Source organism: Papio anubis, chromosome 7 (genome assembly GCF_008728515.1).
Source record: "Papio anubis isolate 15944 chromosome 7, Panubis1.0, whole genome shotgun sequence".
NCBI classification, from domain to species: domain Eukaryota; kingdom Metazoa; phylum Chordata; class Mammalia; order Primates; family Cercopithecidae; genus Papio; species Papio anubis.
The window spans coordinates 83,657,529-83,678,157 of NC_044982.1; the positions used below are offsets into that span (position 1 = coordinate 83,657,529).

At 46.2% G+C, this 20,629-nt stretch overlaps 2 protein-coding genes across 7 annotated transcripts in view; one reads left to right on the plus strand and one right to left on the minus strand.

The window, feature by feature from the left end:
• SLC7A7 (solute carrier family 7 member 7) overlaps window positions 1–11,463 on the plus strand; it is a 45,253-nt gene extending 33,790 nt beyond the window's left edge. For 5 of the 6 annotated variants that reach the window (XM_031669194.1, XM_031669195.1, XM_031669196.1 and 2 more), the window contains 8 exons: window positions 4,434–4,559; window positions 5,552–5,696; window positions 8,097–8,220; window positions 8,474–8,577; window positions 8,857–8,953; window positions 10,192–10,341; window positions 10,576–10,759; window positions 10,973–11,463. In XM_031669194.1, the coding sequence (XP_031525054.1) occupies window positions 4,434–4,559; window positions 5,552–5,696; window positions 8,097–8,220; window positions 8,474–8,577; window positions 8,857–8,953; window positions 10,192–10,341; window positions 10,576–10,759; window positions 10,973–11,079 (1,037 nt within the window). In that variant the 3' untranslated portion in view covers window positions 11,080–11,463. The remainder of the gene's footprint in view (window positions 1–4,433; window positions 4,560–5,551; window positions 5,697–8,096; window positions 8,221–8,473; window positions 8,578–8,856; window positions 8,954–10,191; window positions 10,342–10,575; window positions 10,760–10,972) is intronic. The other variant, XM_031669199.1, reaches the window with a different exon arrangement.
• A 1,401-nt stretch (window positions 11,464–12,864) lies between these two features.
• Window positions 12,865–18,949, minus strand: OXA1L (OXA1L mitochondrial inner membrane protein). The gene is made up of 10 exons (XM_003901561.5): window positions 18,837–18,949; window positions 18,192–18,353; window positions 17,433–17,646; window positions 14,729–14,872; window positions 14,385–14,470; window positions 14,037–14,201; window positions 13,753–13,857; window positions 13,482–13,644; window positions 13,314–13,394; window positions 12,865–13,228 (listed from the first exon to the last, which is right to left on the minus strand). Exons 1-10 carry the CDS (start codon window positions 18,897–18,899, stop codon window positions 13,095–13,097), a joined length of 1,317 nt encoding a protein of 438 aa, XP_003901610.4. The 5' UTR covers window positions 18,900–18,949; the 3' UTR covers window positions 12,865–13,094.
• Between the last annotated feature and the right edge of the window lie 1,680 nt (window positions 18,950–20,629).

Consider the following 20,629-nt stretch of genomic DNA (forward strand, 5'->3'; position numbering starts at 1 on the left):
ATATTCTACATATATACTAATTTCATTTGAATTGTTTGATAGCATCATTAGACTGTTAGAGCAGAAGCATGTGTATGCAGATTTTGGAGAGGTTCGTGGCAAATTCTCATGATATTCTCGTTGACAAGGTAGACTAGATAAAAATATAGTTCGGTAGATTCTTAGTCGGCTGAATAACGTTGTGGAATAATGACAAATACAGAAAGGTCTATAGTGATAGACTATATGGCTCTGTTGATCCTAGTCAACATTTTAATTTTTTTATTTAAAAAAATTTGTTTGAAACAGAGTCTTGCTCTGTTGCCTAGGCTGGATGCCCTCTAGGGGAGGGCATCTCTGCCCTTGAGGTTAACTTGCAGTTGCCTCCATATTATCCTAACCCCATGGTCCCCTCCTGTCCCCGGCCCTGAAGCAGGAGGTTGGGCTCCACTTCAAGAGCAGTGCACTTGGCTGGGCTCTGGGGCCACTGGTCAGCTGTATCCGCTGAGGTGGGAACAAAAAGCCCTGTCAGCACTGCTGCCTGCCATACTCATTTCCTGCTCCCACAGCCAAGAGGCCCTGGAGGAAGCTGGGCTTTGAGGAAGAGGAGGGCTAGCTCTCTTCAGTCAGTTCCCTCTGCTCCCTGGTTTCTTTCTGTAGGATTCCCTTCCTCATTCAAACTGAGCCTTCTGTGCTCAGTACAGAGAGAAGATCAGGGCTAGAAAGTGTGTCAGTGGCTGAGGAATCAGGCTCAGGAATGGGGGAGGTGGGATACTGGTGGACAAAGAGAGGGATACATATGGATGGATAGAGAAGTAGAGAAGAGTCTGGGCACAGTGAGTCACACCTGTAATCCCAGCACTTTGGGAGGCTGAGGCGGGAGAGTCACCTGAGGTCAGGAGTTCGAGACTAGTCTGGCTAACATGGCGAAACCCCGTCTCTACTAAAAATACAAAAATCAGCCAGGCGTGGTGGTGCATGCCTGTAATTCTAGTTACTCGGGAGGCTGAGGCAGGAGAACCGCTTGAACCCAGGAGGCGGAGGTTGCAGTGAGCTGAGATTGTACCGCTGTACTCCAGCCTGGGGAACAGAGCAAGACTGTCTCAAAAAAAAAAAAAAAAAAAAAAAAGAGAGAGCAGTAGAGAAGCAATAGGGATTAAAAGGTAAACAAGCCACCCAGGTGCCATGACTCCTCCCTATAATCCCAGTCACTCCTCAGAAGGCTGAAGTGGAAGGATTGCTTGAGGCCAGGAGTTCAAGACCAGCCTGGGCCACATAGCAAGACCCTGTCTCTAAAAAAAGTAAAACAGCCAGGCGCGGTGGCTTACGCCTGTAATCCCAGCACTTTGGGAGGCTGAGGAGGGCGGATCATGAGGTCAGGAGTTTGAGACCAGCCTGACCAACATGGTGAAACCCTGTCTCTACTAAAAATATAAAAATTAGCCAGGTATGGTGGTGGGCACCTGTAGTCCCAGCTACTCAGGAGGCTGAGGCAGGAGAACTGCTTGAACCCTGGAGGCGGAGGTTGCAATGAGCTGAGATCGCACCACTGCACTCCAGCTTGGGTGACAGAGGAAGACTCCGTCTCAAAAAATAAAAATAAAAAATAAAACAAATTAGCCGGGCATGGTGGTGCACACCTTTGATCCCAGCTACTAGGGTACCTGAGATGGGAGGATCCTTTGAGCTCAGAAGTTTGATGCTGCAGTGAGTTATGATTTCTCCACTGCACTCTGGCTTATTTGACAGAGTGAGATCCCCATCTCCAAAAAAAAAAAATATATATATATATTAGGGCCAGGAGTGTGATGGCTCTTCTTAATCCCAACACTTTGGGAGTTGGTGGTGGATCACACCTGAGCTCAGGAGTCTGAGATCAACCTGGCCAATATAGATGGCTCCCTGTCTCTATAAAATACAAAAAAAGTGTAGCTGGGCATGGTGAGGCGTGCCTGAGTCCCAGCTACTCGAGAGCTGAAGCAGGAGAATCGGCTTGAACCTGGGGCTTAGAGGGTTGCAGTGAGCTGAAATCAAAATACCATTGTACTTCAGCCTGGGCGACAGAGCAAGACTCCATCTCAAAAATAAATAAATAAAAATAAATAAATAATAATAAAATATAGGCTGGGCACTGTGGCCCACGCTGTAATCCCAGCACTTAGGGAGGCCGAGGTGGGTGGATCACCTCAGGTCAGGAGTTTGTGACAAGCCTGGCCAACATGGTGAAACCTCGTCTCTACTAAAAATACAAAAATTAGCTGGGTGTGGTGGTGCACACTTGTAATCCCAGCTACTTGGGAGGTTGAGGCAGGAGAATTGCTTGAACTCAGGAGGCAGATGTTGCCGTGAGCTGAGACCGCACCATTGCACTCCAGCCTGGGCAACAAGGGTGAAACTCTTCTCAAAAAGAAAAATAAAATAAATAAAATAAAATATAAACAAGCCATGTATTTCCATTTCAGAATCTGCTATGGTAGTGGGTGGTGAACTGGTTGCTCGTCCCTCCTTTTCCCTGCCTACATCCCTGGACAGAGCTGAGAAGAGAACCTTGTGGCACACGGCTCAGATTCTGAGTCTGAACTAGAACTAGTCCTGTAAGCTTATTCCAGTTTGGTGTTGTGACCTATGGTTACCTGGCAGGGAATCATAAATTTGTATTTGGAGATCCCATTCCCCTGACAATGTGGCAGCATCCTTTGTGCCTGGTGTTTCTACTTGGAAACCTGGCTATGTTGTGGTTATGAGCCAGCCACAGAGCCTAGGATAAGGGCAGAGGTTACAGGCTGGGGAGAAGGGGCACTAGGTTGTTGAGTGGCTGGAGGCTGGAGTCCAGTGGGGAGTAAAGGATGGGTGACTGAGGAGGAGCAACAGATTTGAAAGATTTGTGGAGGGCAAGATACAGGCACTTTGGTCATTTTGTGGGGTGCTGCACACTAGTGTCTTTAATTATTAACTTAGCACTGGGGTGGCCTGGAGCTGTGGGTACATTTTTGCCCAGCCCTGTGATAAGGTTTCTTGTTTATTAGGCAGAAAGGCAAGCATTTGTATAGGACAGGAATGCCCCTTCTCAGGAAGAGCAGAAAGGAACTTGGGCAGTGAGTAGCATGAGGATGGTGGTGGAAGGGAGGGTGAGAGAGAGAAGATGGTGCAGCTGTTCTGAGAGGCCAGTCTTCCCTGCTTCTCAGGATGAAGTAGCCAGAATGCGATGAGGCCAGGACACGACAAAATAGGAGGACTAGGGACACCAAGGCCACACCACTGCCAGGATAACTCAGAGTGTTTCTGACTGCTTCGGTGGCCTGAAGTAGGCAAGACCTGTACTAGGCCTCATTCTCTTGACTGGTAAGGCAGGGTGATGTTGACCTTGCCCTTAGAGCCCTTGGGAGAAGGACTGTAAAATTAAGCCCTCCTTATAGTGTTCTAGTTGCTGAGCTGAGAAGGAGGGATAAATGAAGCAATTTGCTATGCTACCAGTGGGAAGATCTATGTTGTTTTTTCCAGCTTTCTTCTCTGCTACATCCTGGGGCTACTGGTCAACCTCACAGCATCTGTGGGCCTCCCTTTTTGAGTTTCTTCAAGTAATTCAAATTCAAGTTGTAATTTTTTCGTTGGGGGAGGGATAATAGACTTCTTTGAGATTCTGATAAAAGCTATGATCCTTTTCTAAGAAAAGGTATGAACCTTTTTCTTAGGTATATCTGTATTAATATGGACATAACACTTTGGGAAAAAGAATTTTGAGCCTTATGGAGAACTTAGTTAAGAACCCTGGTAAAAGAACTACCTGTACTTCTGAGTAGAAGGACTGGGGGAATGTGTGTGGCTCTTATTTCTCTATTGTCCCATCAGGAAAAATGCCCTGTCCCTATTCTACAGGAGCCACTCTTAGCTGCAAGAATCTTTCCAAGCACAAAAGCAGGCAGCTGAGCTACCAGGCAGTGGGCAGGAAATCTGGCCTTCATCCTAATCCTTGGCCACACGGCCTGACCTGCTGGCTCAGCATTGGTTAAGTCACAGCAGGACTCCTCAAGGTTAACAGTAATACCACAGAGTCAGAGTGCTATGTCCTGGAGCCCATGGGGAATGGGAGGTAGGAGGGGGAGACCGTGACTTTTCAGAGCCAAGAGCCGGAACAATCACTAATCCCGTATAGTTCCCAGTTGCCTCCCACTGCTGTGATTGGAAATCTGGATGTATTTTTTATGTAAGCAGATCTGCAATCACTTTGTTTTGTGTCTCCCATATAAGGTGCTGGGGGGTAGGGAGTATGGAGGCCTTTGCATGATAATGGTGAGGACATTCTGGGGTCTGAGGCTTCCAGTGCAGAGCAGGTCAGAGGGTCTGTCTTTGGCTGAAGGGTTTATCTTGGTGACTGGTACTGGAAAAATTGCTTGGGAGTCTAAGGTCCTACAGTGGTGAGGGTAAGTCACCAATCAGTATTGTTTTTCTTTCAGGTCTCTTAACCTTCATCAACTGTGCCTATGTCAAGTGGGGAACCCTGGTACAAGATATTTTCACCTATGCTAAAGTATTGGCGCTGATCGCGATCATCATTGCAGGCATTGTTAGACTTGGCCAGGGTAAGAAATAATATCAGCAGCAACTAATCTTTGTTAAGCATTTTCTGTGAGCCACACTCCTCTAAGTGCTCTTCGTGCATTATCTCATTTCTTATAATAACCTTATTTGGTAGGCACTATTATTATCCACATTTTATAGATGAGGAAACAGGTTGCAGAATTAAGTATCTTGGGCTGGGCGGGGTGGCTCATGCCTATAATCCCAGCACTTTGGGAGGCCGTGGCAGATGGATCCATGAGGTCAGGAGTTCAAGACCAGCCTGGCTAAGATGGTGAAACCCCATCTTGACTAAAAATACAAAAATTAGCCGGGCGTGGTGGTAGGTGCCTGTAATCCCAGCTACTTGGGAGGTTGAGGCAGGAGAATCGCTTGAACCCAGGAGGCGGTGGTTGCAGTGAGCCAAGATCGCACCACTGCACTTCAGCCTGGGCGACAGAGCAAGACTCCGTCTCAACAAAAAAAAAAAAAAAAAAAGATTTAATTATCTTGCCCAAGTCGCTACTGGCAAGTAGAGGAGCTGAAATTTGTATCCAGGACAACTGACCCAAAGTCTGTCCTTTAACTTTCATTCACACTGCCTCCCAGAGGAGGCTGATCTTGGCAAAAGGGTTGACAGCCATGCCCTGGGAGCTGGCTTTGGCAGATTGCGATAGGAGGCAGGAATCAGGCAGCCTGCAGAGCAGAGCAGAACTGCATTGTTTCTATTCTCCAGCCTTTCTGCTCTATGGTGGTTTCTTATCCTAGAAAGCTACCCTGGACCCTTCCTGTCAAGATCCCCATCTATGTCATTAGGATGCAGGGCATTCTGGTCTATCTCTGTAGACGTCTCTCTACTGTTTCCTGTTCCCTTACTGGTACTCTTGCTGCCAAAGGTGTTGTAGGCCACTTACCTGCTATTATATTACCATATCCTCTCAGTCCTTTACTTGATCATCGTGAAGTGGGAGAATAAGCCACTAATCCCCTGCCTTCCAATGTTCTTGGGTTCCAGGAGCCTCCACTCATTTTGAGAATTCCTTTGAGGGTTCATCATATGCAGTGGGTGACATTGCCCTGGCACTGTACTCAGCTCTGTTCTCATACTCAGGCTGGGACACTCTCAACTATGTCACTGAAGAGATCAAGAATCCTGAGAGGTAGGTACTGCACCACCAATTTTCCACAGCAGTGATAGCCATCATTTAATGAGCTACTACTCTGTGACAGACAGCATACCACAACCACCTATGAGGTTAATTTTATCAGCCTCATTTTAATAGATGAGAGGCCTGAGGCTCAGAGAAGTAACTTGTCTATGATCATAGTAACAGGGCTAAAATATGAACTTTCTCATGTATGCTCTGTAAATTTTTTAAAGGCATTTTTACATTTGTTCATTAATTTCTGCATTAATTAAAGCAGGTTGTATTATATGCTTATGTATGTTTTTAAAACAGATTTTCCTTGATAGATATTTCATCCACCCTTATCCCCACATACATAGCTTTGGGTTATAGACGTCCAGAAACCTTCCTATGTTTCCCTCTGATCCCTTCCTTGTTTCCTAAATTCATATTGACATTGTGGTATAGTTTCAGTCATTCAATTAAGTCACCCCACCATTATTGCTCTGTAGTCTATATATAGAGTGAAAAGAGCACTGGATAGGAAGACAAGGACCTAGAGTTTGTCTTTCCACTGACTTGTGGGCTGACCTTGAGGGAGTTGCCCGGCCATCTCTTTGTCTGCTTCCTTATCTGTAATCTGTGATCTCCATGGCCTTTCTTGGTTCTAAAATTCTATGATTCTGGGAACTAAGATTTGCCAGGGAATGGAGTTTTTTAAGAGAGAGTCTTGCTCTATTTCCTATGCTGGAGTATAATGGCGCAATCTTGGCTCATTGCAACCTCTGCCTCCCAGGTTCAAGTGATTCTCCTGCCTCAGCCTCCCAAATAGCTGGAATTACAGGCGCCTGCTACCGCGCCTGGCTAATTTTTGTATTTTTAGTCAAGATGGGGTTTCACCATGTTGGCTACGCTGATCTCGAACTCCTGACTTCAGGTGATCTGCCTGCCTTAGCCTCCCAACGTGCTGGGATTACAGGCGTGAGCCACCGTGCCCAGCTCTCTGTAAATGTTTAAGTCAGAAGAATCACAATTCTTATACCAATAAACTCCTTTTGGCTTGAGAAACAGAAGAGCACTCTTGGTACACAACTAGTGGTAACGCTATGGGAGCAGAGATAACAGAAGCAGGATGAAGGCCTGGGTGGTGCTTCCACCTACCGGACAGAAGCTGCATGACTCTGTATTTGCCCCACTTTGTGCTTCTTTTGGGCAGCCTTACTGTTAAGGATGTTTATAAAGTTCATGGCTTTATTGGGCTACAGGGACCTTGAGAGCTCTTTGCATCTTTCTTTTGCCCACCAGTTAGGATGGCTCCTGAGGTTCTCAAACTGAGGAAGGGGTGGGCAGACATATCTTCCAGGTTGCTTGTCAGATACACACACTTCTCTTCCTACTGAAGGCCTATCTCTGAAGATGTTAAATTTCACAATTTGCCTCCATAATTTCCTTTTATATTTCTCAACCTTGAGACAAAATTACCAATGTTGATAATCTTAGAGATGGAATCCTGACACTAAAAGATCTTTGGAGTATAAAACAAAATAACCTCCCATTTTCCTGTGCATTATTATGCTGGGACACTCTTTGTTAATTCTTTTTTTTTTTTTTTCAGACAGGGTCTGACTGCCTTGCCCAGGCTGGAGTGCAGTGGCCCAGTCATGGTTCACTGCAGCCTTGACCTCCTCGGGCTCAAGTGATCCTTCCACCTCAGCCTCCCAAGTAGCTGGGATTACAGGCATGCGCCACCATGCTTGGCTAATTTTTTGTTTTGTTTTTTGAGACAGAGTCTCACTGTTACCCAGGCTGGAGTGCAATGACACAATTTTGGCTTACCACAACCTCCACCTCCTGAGTTCAAGTGATTCTCGTACCTCAGCCTCCCAAGTAGCTGGGACTACAGGTGCGTGCCACCATGCTCAGCTAATTATTTATATTTTTAGTAGAGACAGGGTTTTGCCATGTTGGCCAGGCTGGTCTTAAACTCCTGACCTCAGGTGATCCACTTGCCTCGGCCTCCCAAACTGCTGGGATTACAGGCGTGCGCCACCACGCCCGGCTGCTTGGCTAGTTTTTTGTACAGACAGGGTTTTGCCATGTTGCCCAGGCTGGTCTCCAACTCCTGGACTCAAGCCATCTGCCCACCTTAGCCTCCCAAAGTGTTGGTACTACGGGCATGAGCCACTGATCCCAGCTGCACAGTCCTATCTCCTAATATGATATTCCTTTCCCCTAATGTTCTTTAGTTCTTAAGTGTTTAGTTCAGAGCTTCAGCCACTATCCAGGGCACCGTCAAAGACAAATGCATTGAGGAAATGTAGCAAGAGTCTCCATCCCTGGAAAGACTGGTGTGGCAGGGAGAGTCTAAGGATTAAAGGAGAGATAGGGATATGACTGTGGGACTAATGTGTATTTTATTCTATTTGGCTGTAGGAACCTGCCCCTCTCCATTGGCATCTCCATGCCCATTGTCACCATCATCTATATCTTGACCAATGTGGCCTATTATACTGTGCTAGACATGAGAGACATCTTGGCCAGTGATGCTGTTGCTGTGGTAAAGGATTTTCACTAGCAGGTTGAGGGTGACTTGTGGGGTACTGGGTATATTCTGGCTCTTGAAAGTCCTGGAAAGGGGGTAGATGGCCTTGAAAGGAGTTCATTTCGAATATGGGGCTTGCAAGAAGGTCCTGTTACCCCCACTGTGGAAGAAGAGTTGGAGTCCTAATAAGGGGAATCTGGGGCATGCCCATCCATGTCTTTCATCCCTTTTAGATCCTGCTAATGACTCTTCCATTCTTTTCCCTTAGACTTTTGCAGATCAGATATTTGGAATATTTAACTGGATAATTCCACTGTCAGTTGCATTATCCTGTTTTGGTGGCCTCAATGCCTCCATTGTGGCTGCTTCTAGGTAAGAGTGGCATCTTTTGAAGGGCTATGGCAGTGGACGGTGGAACTTACAGGACCTGGACTTTGATTACCTGTGTTTTCCAACTGATACCATAACCTCTTTCTTGTTGTTTCTAGCAGAAGCCTGCAGTTGTCATTAATCTTAATACTGAGCTCCAGTCTATATTATCCAAACACTTTTGAAGGAAGGGATGGCAGAGAGGGAGGGCCATGTGGCAGATGAACCAGGCTGCATCGTGTCCACCAATTTTCTCAGCTTCTCCTATCTTACCTGACATAGGCTTTTCTTTGTGGGCTCAAGAGAAGGCCATCTCCCTGATGCCATCTGCATGATCCATGTTGAGCGGTTCACACCAGTGCCTTCTTTGCTCTTCAATGTAAGTCAGCTCAAGGATAAGACTGAAAATGATTGGGGGGATGGGGGGAAACTTTAGTAACAGCAGAAGCGACTGTTCTAGCTTCCTGAAAGCTCTAAAAGAAATTCCAATAGAAAAACTATTGGTGGATCAGAATGTTCACCATGGGCAAGGCACTATGCCAACCACTGCAGGCACTACAGGGAAAATCCAAATGCTGTAAGGAATGGTACACCTCTGCTCTAAGAGAAGCCATAAAGTACATGGAATACATTGTAATGATTGATTGCCATGACAGATAGTGAGTGATACGGTGTTTTTTTTTTTTTTTTTGAGACGGAGTCTCGCTCTGTCGCCCAGGCTGGAGTGCAGTGGCTGGATCTCAGCTCACTGCAAGCTCCGCCTCCCGGGTTCACGCCATTCTCCTGCCTCAGCCTCCAGAGTAGCTGGGACTACAGGCGCCCGCCACCTCGCCCGGCTAGTTTTTTGTATTTTTTAGTAGAGACGGGGTTTCACCGGGTTAGCCAGAATGGTCTCGATCTCCTGACCTTGTGATCCGCCCGTCTCGGCCTCCCAAAGTGCTGGGATTACAGGCTTGAGCCACCGCGCCCGGCCGATACGGTGTTTAAGAAATGATCACTTCCATGGGAGGAGAGGGTGAATGAAGAATTACGTCTAGAGGTGTATGTGTGTCTTAAAATCCACCAAAATGTTCTCAGAAAAAAAAAAAAAAAAAGGTGCATCTTGATGGCTAGGGTTGCAAATGGTAGAGATGGGCTTTAGGTAGGAGAAATAATATCAGAAAATCCTGTGGCAAAGCAGTATGGGTTTTAATACAGGTTGAATATCCAAAATCTGCAATGCTCTAAAAATCTGAAACTTTTTGAGTGTTGACTTGACAGTGGAGCATTTTGGATTTTCAGAATCGGGATATTCAACATGCAGGAGGAGATAAGAGCTGGATAATGTAGGTTGGAGCCATTATGGAAATGGTCCTATGCAAGACTTTTGAGGGATTGTTTCAAGCTTGCTTTATACAGGCTTAGCTTGAAGAATGGGTTGAAAAACCAGTTGAGACTACTGACTTGTAACAGAGGGGATAAGGTATTGAAACTAGAGTGTTAAAGGGATTAAAAACAGAAGAGGACCAGGAGACTCTGAGGATCGACGGGGGATGGATTTGGGAGGTATAAAGGGAGTGAAAAGCCTTTGGAGTAACAAAGGCCCTGAGAAGAGCTGACTTGGGCTCACGCTTACAGGGTATCATGGCATTGATCTACTTGTGCGTGGAAGACATCTTCCAGCTCATTAACTACTACAGCTTCAGCTACTGGTTCTTTGTGGGGCTTTCTATTGTGGGTCAGCTTTATCTGCGCTGGAAGGAGCCTGATCGACCTCGTCCCCTCAAGGTATGGCAACTCCATCCTACCTCTGCTCCATCTGAAACAGCTAGAGTTGCTGCTACAGGGGACTATTACAAGACACTTTATTTAGAAACCTTTGCCTGGGACTTGGTGGTTAGTACTGTGTTGAAATTAAAGGTATGGAAAGAAGGCTCAGTGCGCTAATCCTTATGGGAGGTGTTATTTTAGCTGTTAAGAGTCCTGAGTGGTCCACCCCAGTTGTGTTTCCTGTGCCCTCAGCTCAGCGTTTTCTTCCCGATTGTCTTCTGCCTCTGCACCATCTTCCTGGTGGCTGTTCCACTTTACAGTGATACCATCAACTCCCTCATCGGCATTGCCATTGCCCTCTCAGGCCTGCCCTTTTACTTCCTCATCATCAGAGTGCCAGAACATAAGCGACCTCTTTACCTCCGAAGGATCGTGGGTAAGCATTGCATCCTTAAATCAGCTCAGCTATTGTAGAGCTTGGTTTTTGCCTTTTTCTGTAAATCTTGCCTCCAAAGACATTTTTGCCATAGCCCCTTATGAACCCTTCGGCTTAATGGAATCACTCCCCTCAGGCCCAGTTCCATTCAATGACACTTGAACTCATCCCAGTTGACCTCTTCTCAATTCCAACTCAAAGTTTTCTTTGTAGGGTCTGCCACAAGGTACCTCCAGGTCCTGTGTATGTCAGTTGCTGCAGAAATGGATTTGGAAGATGGAGGAGAGATGCCCAAGCAACGGGATCCCAAGTCTAACTAAACACCATCTGGAATCCTGATGTGGAAAGCAGGGGTTTCTGGTCTACTGGCTAGAGCTGAGGAAGTTGAAAAGGAAAGCTCACTTCTTTGGAGGCGCCTGTCCAGAAGCCTGGCCTAGGCAGCTTCAACCTTTGAACTTACTTTTTGAAATGAAAAGTAATTTATTTGTTTTGCTACATACAGTTCCAGACTTTTAAAGCGGACAATAGAGGAGACTGGGGAGAGGAGCATGTCAGGTGTGGGCTTGGTGGTTTTAGAAGCACCTGAGTGCGCCTACCTACTCCTCTTTTCTTTTAAAAGAGCCCACAATCCTCCAATTATCTCCTTTAGAGAGACATCAAACTATCACAGGTGCTGGATGACAATAAAAAGTTATGTTCCTAAAGTCTGAGTGACTTCACTTTATATAGTATCTCTAGGACAGCTCCCATTAGCCTAGAAACACAAATACTAAAAACAATCTTATGCTTGAAAGTAGATCCATCTTTCTCTCTCAAGCTAGCTGCTGAAGGCTGATAAACCAGGCTCTACACAAAGGCAGACAACAGAACACTTCAACTGCTCTAGTGAAATGTTGGATTGTTACATAAAAATGACATGAACTTCCTTTTTGAGACAGGATCTTGCTCTGTGGCCAAGGCTGGAGTACAGCAGCATGATCTTGGCTCACTGCAGCCTCAACCTCCTGGGCTTAAGCTATCCTCCCACCTCAGCCTCCCAGGTAGCTGGGACTATGGGCAAGCACCACCATGCTCAGCTAACTTTTTAGCAGAGACAAGGTCTTGCCATGTTGCCCAGGCTGGTCTCGAATTCCTGGACTCAAGTGATTCACCCACCTCAGCCTCCCAAAGTGCTGAGATTATAGGCGTGAGCCACTTTGCCCAGCCTGGAACTTTCATTCTTAATTATCACTAAGAATTTGCACACATCTACTTCTTGAAATTTTTAAAGTAATCTTGGAATCAAGAAATGCAGTTATTATATTTAGATACAATCTCAACATTCAACTTATCAGCCACACCTCTAGACTGCAATCCAAATGTGGATAGAACAACACATGTATGGGTTGGAAGTTTAAACTCTTTTTTTTTTTTTGAAACAGAGTCTTACTCTGTTGCCCAGGATGGAGTGCAATGGCTTGATCTTGGTTCACTGCAACCTCTGCCTCCGAGGTTCAAGTGATTCTCCTGCCTCAACTGCCCAAGTAGCTGGAACTACACACGTGTACCACCACGACTGGCTAATTTTTGTATTTTTAGTAGAGACAGGGTTTCACTATGTTGGCCAGGCTGGTCTCAAACTCCTGACCTCAGGCCATCTGCCCGTCTCAGCCTCTCAAAGTGCTGGGATTACAGGCGTGAGCCACTGTGCCTGGGTGGAAGTTTAAACCCTTAATGCCAGGTTAAAACATTGTATTTTCCAATGCCATGGGCCAGCAAAAGCAATCATGACCCACTCTATTCTTCGGTTTTCTTTTTTTTAGACAGAGTCTCCCTCTGTTGCTCAGGCTGGAGTGCAGTGGCGCTATCTTGGCTCACTGCAACCTCCACCTCCCAGGTTCAAGCAATTCTGCCTCAGCCTCCCGAGTAGCTGGGACAATAGGTGTGCGCCACCATGTGTGGCTATTTTTGTGTTTTTAGTAGAGATGAGGTTTCCCCATGTTGGACAGGCCGGTCTCAAACTCCTGACCTCAGGTGATCCGCCCGCCTCGGCCTCCCAAAGTCCTGGGTATTCTTCAGTTTTCTGAAGCACACACTCATTTCCCTGTTCAATAAGTATCAGGAAGCAGCATGTAGTACAGAGGTTTACTAACTCTGTGAATGGGAAGATCACTTGGCTACCCAGTGCTCTCTTATAAACATGAGTATAAGAGTGTTTCGTGAAATTGTTTTTAAAATGAACATCTCTGTGTGCCACAGTTCCTGGGACTGGGGCAAGGACACAGTGTCAAGTCTTGTTTTGAGGATGAGTCTTTGAAGAGACAGAGTTCCTGCCAGAATGCGCACGGAACGTAAGTCAGCCAAGCGTGTCGCGCCAGGGATACTTTGACTTTGGTTTGCTGCTGCTGCTGCTGCTGCTAGGGATATTGGGAGGGTTATTATTTCCAGGTTGTAGGAGAGGGTTGTGGGTAAAGGTCTGTCGTAAGGGACCTGAGGGGAGAAGAGAAAACAAATCTCAACGAAGAACAGAAAGAAGAAACAAAAGACAGAATTTTGGCCTGAAAGGACTATTTACCCCTGGCTGCTAGCTCCAAGTGATTCTGCATGCGTTGTTCACGCTCTTGCAGCTGACGCGCCATTTCAGCATTTTTCCAGCCTGTGTAAAGAGGAGCAAGAGAGTCACTTGCATTCCTATTTGTAGACCCCTCTCCCTAGTCCTGTTTCACAGAGGACGAGCCCTTACCTTTTTTGAAGCTCTCTAGGAAGCCTTCCCGTGGAGGTAATTTGTCAGGGTCATGTACAACACGCTGGGGGATTTTAAGTACAGTGCGTACTGCTGGAATCCGGAGACAGGATACTTGGCCCAGGGAAAACAAATTGGAGGAGAGCCAGTACATAAACACTGCCTGGGTGAGAACACAGAGAGGGGACTCAGAAGCTGTATCCCTGGTCAGCTTGCTAGGTGGCTAGGCTAGGCAGAAGGCCTTGGAGCCAGCCCATAAGGCATTACCTACCGTGGGGAAATGCATGGTTACGGGCAAGGCTATCAGGGGCATCACTCTGATCACATTTCTCATCCACTGAAGGTCAGAACTTTGCACACCTGTCTCAGCACCTAGCTGCCAAAAGAAGCAGGGTAGAAAGGTCGGGAAAGCTGTCAGTTTCAGTGAACCTGTCTCTAATCTCTTACCCATCAACTCTTTCTCCAGCAAGTGAAGGATGACCATTCTGTACAATTACTTTACCCTCCAATCCCAGTTCACTTTGCAGGCCTGGCACTTGGCCAATCTGGGCTTACCTCAATGACAGCCCACATTGTAGCAGTGACTACCAGTGGTAACACGTAGGTGGGATCGGATACCGTGAGATCCTGGAACCACCAGAGGCCACCTGTCTGCAGGCTGGCCACGGGAAGGTTGGCCATCTCTCTCAAAGCAATGAAGAAGGAGAGGAAGATTGGGGCCTATTACACAAGATAAACAGTGTCAGCATGCTTTACCAGAGGAAACATTTTCATCACCCCACTACTGAAAGCCATGTATAATCCACCACCACCTGTTTTTTTGGGGGGCCTGGGGCACATCAAACAGAGAGAGGAAATTTGATGGGTACAGGATGAAATAAGGAAGGAAATATTTTTGCTCACCTGAGTCAGAGGAAGAATGAGAGGTTTAAAGAGTTTAATACCATGTTTTTTCTGGTAAAATGCCATCTCCGAGGAAGCCTTGTAAACTGTGAGGTGAGAGGAAATTAATGGTTGGCGTAACAGTTACATCAGTGGAGGTGAACATCCTCATCATCTACCAGGCCTGCGAAATTTCTAACCAACCCTGGCCAGTCCTTGGGAGCATTAGGCCCAAGAAACAGATAAATCTTTAGAACTTTCCCGACTGTGGCAACTTCTGATTCACATTGTTCCTTTCCCCCAGCAGAATGTAAGGAAAAGTGCAAATGTGGTCCTCTCCCATGGTCATTCTGCAGCTGACTCACACTCAATATCGTCTCTCGCCAACTTGGCCTCTCTGACTCGACTGGAAAACTTCTGGATCTCTGGCAAGTGATTGTGGATCTTGGCTGCCTCTCGCTGGCCCATCACGATGAGAGGAAAAATGAGGCAGCGGGCAAAGACTGTACCTGGAAAATACAAACTAGGATTGGAGTGAAATTACAGCAGTTCTGCAGCTAGAAGGTTGAAGGTTTTTAGGTCCTTATTGAAAGGGTCTTATTCTTGCCTTGTCCATTCTGTGACTTATGCCTAAGAGGCCCAGAATTAGGGTCAGGGGTATGAATTAGTTGCTTTAAGGCTCAGTTCTCCGATTCGGCATCACAAAAGTATGGCATTAACTTCTCTAAGCAGATGATTAGGAATCCTGTTTGTTTCCTCAAACAAAAAGGTGACAGGAGCACTTTTCTAGATCAATAGCTTCCAAACTTTTCTGTGATCAAAAGAGCCTCCCTGCTCCATCAAACTGTACATGTAGCCCCAATGTACAAAAAAAAAAAAAAAAAAAAAAATGCTGCCCTGAGCAAACGAAAAGCCTGGCCACAGGATTGTTTATGTGGCAGCCTTCACCTTGCTCAGAGGTCCCTTTACAAAACTCTGGGGCTTCCAGGAAGGAAGTTTGAAAGCCATTGTTCTAGAAATCCCTGGAGTAGGACATAATCTGATGGCCTACTGCTTTAGCTCCTTCATATTTCTTTTCTCACACTTCATTTTTCCTGGTCATTCATTTGTTTTGATTTTTAGATCCCACAAATAAGTGAGAACATGGTGATGTCAAATACGAGACTAGGTTATAGGTTTAGGCTTTATCAACATTATGATGAATGATGTGGAGTAGAAAGAGAAGGGAGCTAAGGATAGAACCCAGACTACTGGCACTGAACGGGTAGGTAGGATAATTTGGAGATGCAAAAGTATGGTCAGAAAGACAGGGAGAAAAATCAGGAAACGTTATCATAAAAGCCAAAGGATTGACTTTATTTTTTATTTTTTTTTAACAGAGTCTCGTTCTATTGCTCTGTCGCTCAGGCTGGAGTGCAGTGGCGCAATCTTGGCTCACTTCAACCTCTGCTTCCCAGGTTCAAGCGATTCTCCTGCCTCAGCCTCCTGAATAGCTGGGACTACAGGCGCCTGCCACCACACCTCGCTAATTTTTGTATTTCTAGTAGAGATGGGGTTTCACAATATTGGCCAGGCTGGTCTCAAACTCCTGACCTTGTAATCTTCCTGCCTTGGCCTCCCAAAGTGCTGGGATTACAGGCATGAGCCACCACGCCTGGGAAAGGATTGATTTTAAGGTCTAAAGTGTCTAATGCAGAAAGACCAAGTATAATAAAAGTGGATTTAGCAATTAGGTTACTGGCAGTTCAAATGAGGTGATATGAGTAAAAGCCAGATGGCTGAGAGAGTAAATGGAAAGAAGTAGGCTCATTGGATGCAGAGCAATCTTTTAAGTAATAGCTATCAAAAGAACGAAACCCAGTCATTTGTGACAACGTGGATGGAACTGGAGATCACTATGCTAAGTGAAATAAGGCAGGCACAGAAAGACGAACATCACCATGTTCTCACTTATTTGTGGGATCTAAAAATCAAAACAAATGAAATCATGGGCAGAGAGTAGAAGGAAGGTTACCAGAGGCTGGGAAGGGTAGTCAGGGTTGGAAATAATTAATGGGTAAAAAATTAGTAAGAAAGAATAAGATCTAATATTTGATAGCACAACAGGGTGACTATAATCAGTAATAATTGTATATTTTAAAATAAAGAATGTAAAAATTAGCCAGGTGTGGTGGTACACCTGTAGTCCCAGCTACTTGGGAGGCTGAAACATGAGAATCACTTGAACCTGGGAGGTGGAGGTTGCAGTGAGCCGAGATTGGGCCACTGCACTCCAGCCTGGGTGACAGAGCAAAACTCTGTTTAAAAAAATAAAATAAAATAAAATATAAAGTGTAATTGGATTCTTTGTAACTTAAAGGATAAGTGCTTGAGGGGATGGATATCTCATTCTCCATGTGATTATTACACCTTGCAGGCCTGTATCAAAACATCTCATGTAGCCCATAAATATATACACCTACTAGGTATCCACAAACAACAAAACAAATAAATAACAGCCATGAAAGGAAGAAGAAAGATAGGGTAGTAGGTGAAGGGGAACTAAGAATGAAGGGAAGAAATTTTCCCCCAAGTAACACATGGGTATGCTTGAGCATGCTTACATGTGCAGGACAGGGCAATAAGGAGGGAAACGTTGAAGATACAGGGGAGAGAAGAGATCATTGATGGAGCAAAGTGGCAGAGAGACACATAATTCAAAGCAGAGCTTCAGCCTTTACAAAAGCAATGCGAGTGGCTTCCCAATTTGGGGGTTTAAGTGCCTGACTTGAACCTCTGTTCTTCTAAACCAGGACAGCTTCATGACTGTTAATAAGGTCCCCTGACTCTAACCCCATGTTTGTATTCGAATATCTATACTTCTTGAATCCCAGATGATCTGGTGGTTTTATAATGCTCTTTAAGAAATATAGGTAGACTGCATCTAGGTATCATGTGCCTCTATCACTCATTTGAAATCATCTGCTCTTCTGATTCCAGAGCTTCTGCAACTACTTCCTGAATCCATTCAAATAATTGCCATCTATGAGGTTCTATCCCTAACCCATGTATAGGGTATATTCCCCTTACATGCAGCAATGGCCCCCCACCAAGGTAGGCCCAGGTCAACATGCATAAATTCCAGTAAATTCTGGATCAGTCCCACTGGGGTGTGTGACCCCAGCCCCAGTTCAGCGAAGCTCTGCTCTGCAGCAGCTTGGACTACATCTGCAGTCTCTCCAGAAGCCACCTCAGGTACCGCTGCGGGTGAGGGAGTTGCAGGAACAACAGGAGGGGCCTGAACCTGTGTGAAAGGAAGCCTTGTATATTTATTCAGTAGTGAACACATAGAAAGTGAGACCTTCTTAAAATAACCAGTACTGGGTTCTGTTCTCTCTACTTCTTATTCTTCCAGGTTACCCTAGTGTACATAGAATTCAAGCTTAAAAAGGACATCTCATTTTTATCAATAGGTAGGAAGAGAAGTTACTTTGAGTAAGATTCCATGACTTCCCTTCATGCTGGGAAGTTATTTCTTTTATCACTGTTTCCCAAACTTCAGCCATTTGAATATCACTATTATGATTTTTACCATATATTAACATGAAACAATTACTTTTCTTTCAAACAGCTCAGAAAACCAAATATAACATCTCTCCTGTTGTACTTCCAATCATTTCCCCACTGAATTGAAAATTCATCCCAAGCAGAGATGCTACCATTTTGGAGAGCTGTGTGGAGCGTGGACAAGAACTCTGCTTCATATTCCCCCTGCTCCCAAACAAAACAGAATATGAAACCAACCGGGAAACACCACTCCTAATATTGCAGGAACGAAAGGCCTCTTACCTGGACTTCTGCAAACGAGATGGCAGAGGTACTGAGGCTGCGGGGGCCGGAAGCCGCAAGGAAGAGGTAGTGTGGGCGACAGCAGCACCGGGCTGCTGGGGATAGGAGCCGTGCGGTCAGTGGTTTCCCGAGCCATTGCGAGGGCCCTGTGACGCTGTGGACCTAAGCGTGTAAAAGGATGATGGAGCCCCTTTACGGGGAGCAGAAGTCCTCGCGTAGGGGCAAAGGGGATTCATTATGCTAACTTCCCAAAAAGCAAGCAGCCCGGCCACTACAGGTGCAGACATTACTATTACCGCGCGCAGACCGCTAGCCCGAAGGCATGCAGCTGGTGATGCCTGCAGAGCAAAGGTTGAATCCGGGTTCGCCGCATCTCAGTTATCGTAGACCCGCATCGGGGGGCCCTGAGAACTAGGCCGAGGTGCTCTCGCCAGGGGCGAAGCCAATTCCAGAAGCTGACACCGGGCTGCTGGGCCCACAGTGTTGGGGACTAACCCTAGCGCGTCCTCACAAGACCCGAGGTCATGACATTCAGGTCCCGGTGAGCGGGTCAGCGTCTGCTCATATCCCCAGCACGAGCTGTCCTGGGGCTTGGTTCACTGGGTTAGGGCAGCATCCCGGTGCTCAGCCCCGGGGCATCCTTACCCGACGCCCGGACTGTAGCAGGCGCAGAACCTCCCGGCGTCCGCACATCAGTCCCATCGCCATTTTGTCCGGAAGAGGACTTACTTTTGCGCCTGCGCACTAAGAACCACAATCCCGCGAGAGGAAGCACTTTTGGAAGCGGGCATGAAGCCAGAGTTGTTGCCGTAGATCAGGTGGTAAAAGAGAACGGAGCTTGGCGGCCATATTTGAAGTGGGTAAAAATCTGAAAAGCCGCGTTACCATGAGCACGCAGAGAGCCTTTTCTGGAGATTGAAAGGAAGTGGAAGAGCCAGGTTAGCTGTCATCGTAAGCTATCATCGTTTGTGATGGCGTAAACCTGGGTAATTTTCCTCTAATGTCGCGATTGTCCTCTGATTCGTCAGTTTAAAAATAGCCTCAGAAAAGTCTTGGCTGTACTTGCAGAGGATTTTTCCCACTCAATGATGTTCGATTCTTTTGATTCTTATTGCTAGGTAAATTGTAATCGCAGGTCCAATGAAATTTGAGGGTAGTCTAGAGTCTGACAGAAATGAAGAGAAGGCAGCCGCTGGGAAATATTTTCCTCCCAGATAAAAAGACAAAGCTTCCAGAGACTTCACCTTTCCATTTTTTCTTCTGTAAGTGGGGTGGTGTGAGGACTGACCATGAGGGGACAAGTTTTGAGATGAAAAGCTCACGTGCAGGCCGGGCGCGGTGGCTCAGGCCTGTAATCCCAGCACTTTGGGAGGCCGAGGCGGGTGGATCACGAGGTCAAGAGATCGAGACTATCCTGGCCAACATGGTGAAACCCCATCTCTACTAAAAATACAAAAATTAGCCGAGCATTGTGGCGGGCGCCTGTAATCTCAGCTACTTGGGAGGCTGAGGCAGGAGAATCACTTGGACCCGGGAGGCAGAGGTTGCTGTGAGCCGGGATTGTGCCACTGCACTTCAGCCTGGCGACAGAGTGAGACTCCATCTCAAAAAAAAAAAAAAAGAAAAACTCACGTGCTGAAGATGGTTGAGGGCAAAGATAGAAAACACCCAAATACTTGATGATATCATTGAGCTGATGTACCATGCTTGGAACCGTCTATCTCCAGACTTTGTTGTGTAAGGTAATTAAAGGTCTTAGCAGGGTGCAGTGGCTCACGCCTGTAATCTCATCACTTTGGGAGGCCAAGGCTGGTGGATTACTAGGTCAAGAGATCGAGACCAGCCTGGCCAACATGGTGAAATCCCGTCTCTACTGAAAATACGACAAACAAAAAAACTAGCCGGGCGTGGTGGTGCGTACCTGTTGTCCCAGCTACTAGGGAGGCTGAGGCAGGAGAATTACTTGAACCCAGGAGGTGGAGGTTGAGGTGAGCCAAGATTGTACCACTACACTGCAGCCTGGGCGACAGTGAGACTCCATCTCAAAAAAAAGAAAAAAAAATTTTCTAGTCTAGGTCCCTTTTTTGACAAGCATCTGGTGTCAGTCTTCCTAAGATTCAAATACGTGGTCCAGGTGGTTACCCCCACTGGGAAGGCTGATGTGGGAAGAACCATATCTGGGTGTTGCATGTTCTGCCAAGAGTGGGGTTCTGAGGTCTCCATGTTTCTGACTGTATTCCAAGTTTATGTGATATTTTAAATCTTTTGTTGTCATTTCAACAATGTTCATAGCATCTTCACCAGGAGTAGATTTCTTCTCAAGAAACCACTTTCTTTGTCTAGAAAAAGCAACTCCTCATCGTTAAAGTTTTATCATGAGATTGTAGCAATTCAGTCACATCTTCAGGTTCCACCTCCAATTCTAGTTCTCTTGCTAT

Coding starts and splice junctions, on each gene's coding strand:
- OXA1L (XM_003901561.5), bottom strand. CDS start 18,899: ATGGCGATGGGACTGATGTGCGGACGCCGGGAGGTTCTGCGCCTGCTA. Junction 14,873..17,432: donor GTGGGGGGCCATTGCTGCAT/GTAAGGGGAATA, acceptor TGTATTTTCCAG/GTACAGTCTTTGCCCGCTGC. Junction 14,471..14,728: donor GGCGAGAGACGATATTGAGT/GTGAGTCAGCTG, acceptor CTCACCTCACAG/TTTACAAGGCTTCCTCGGAG.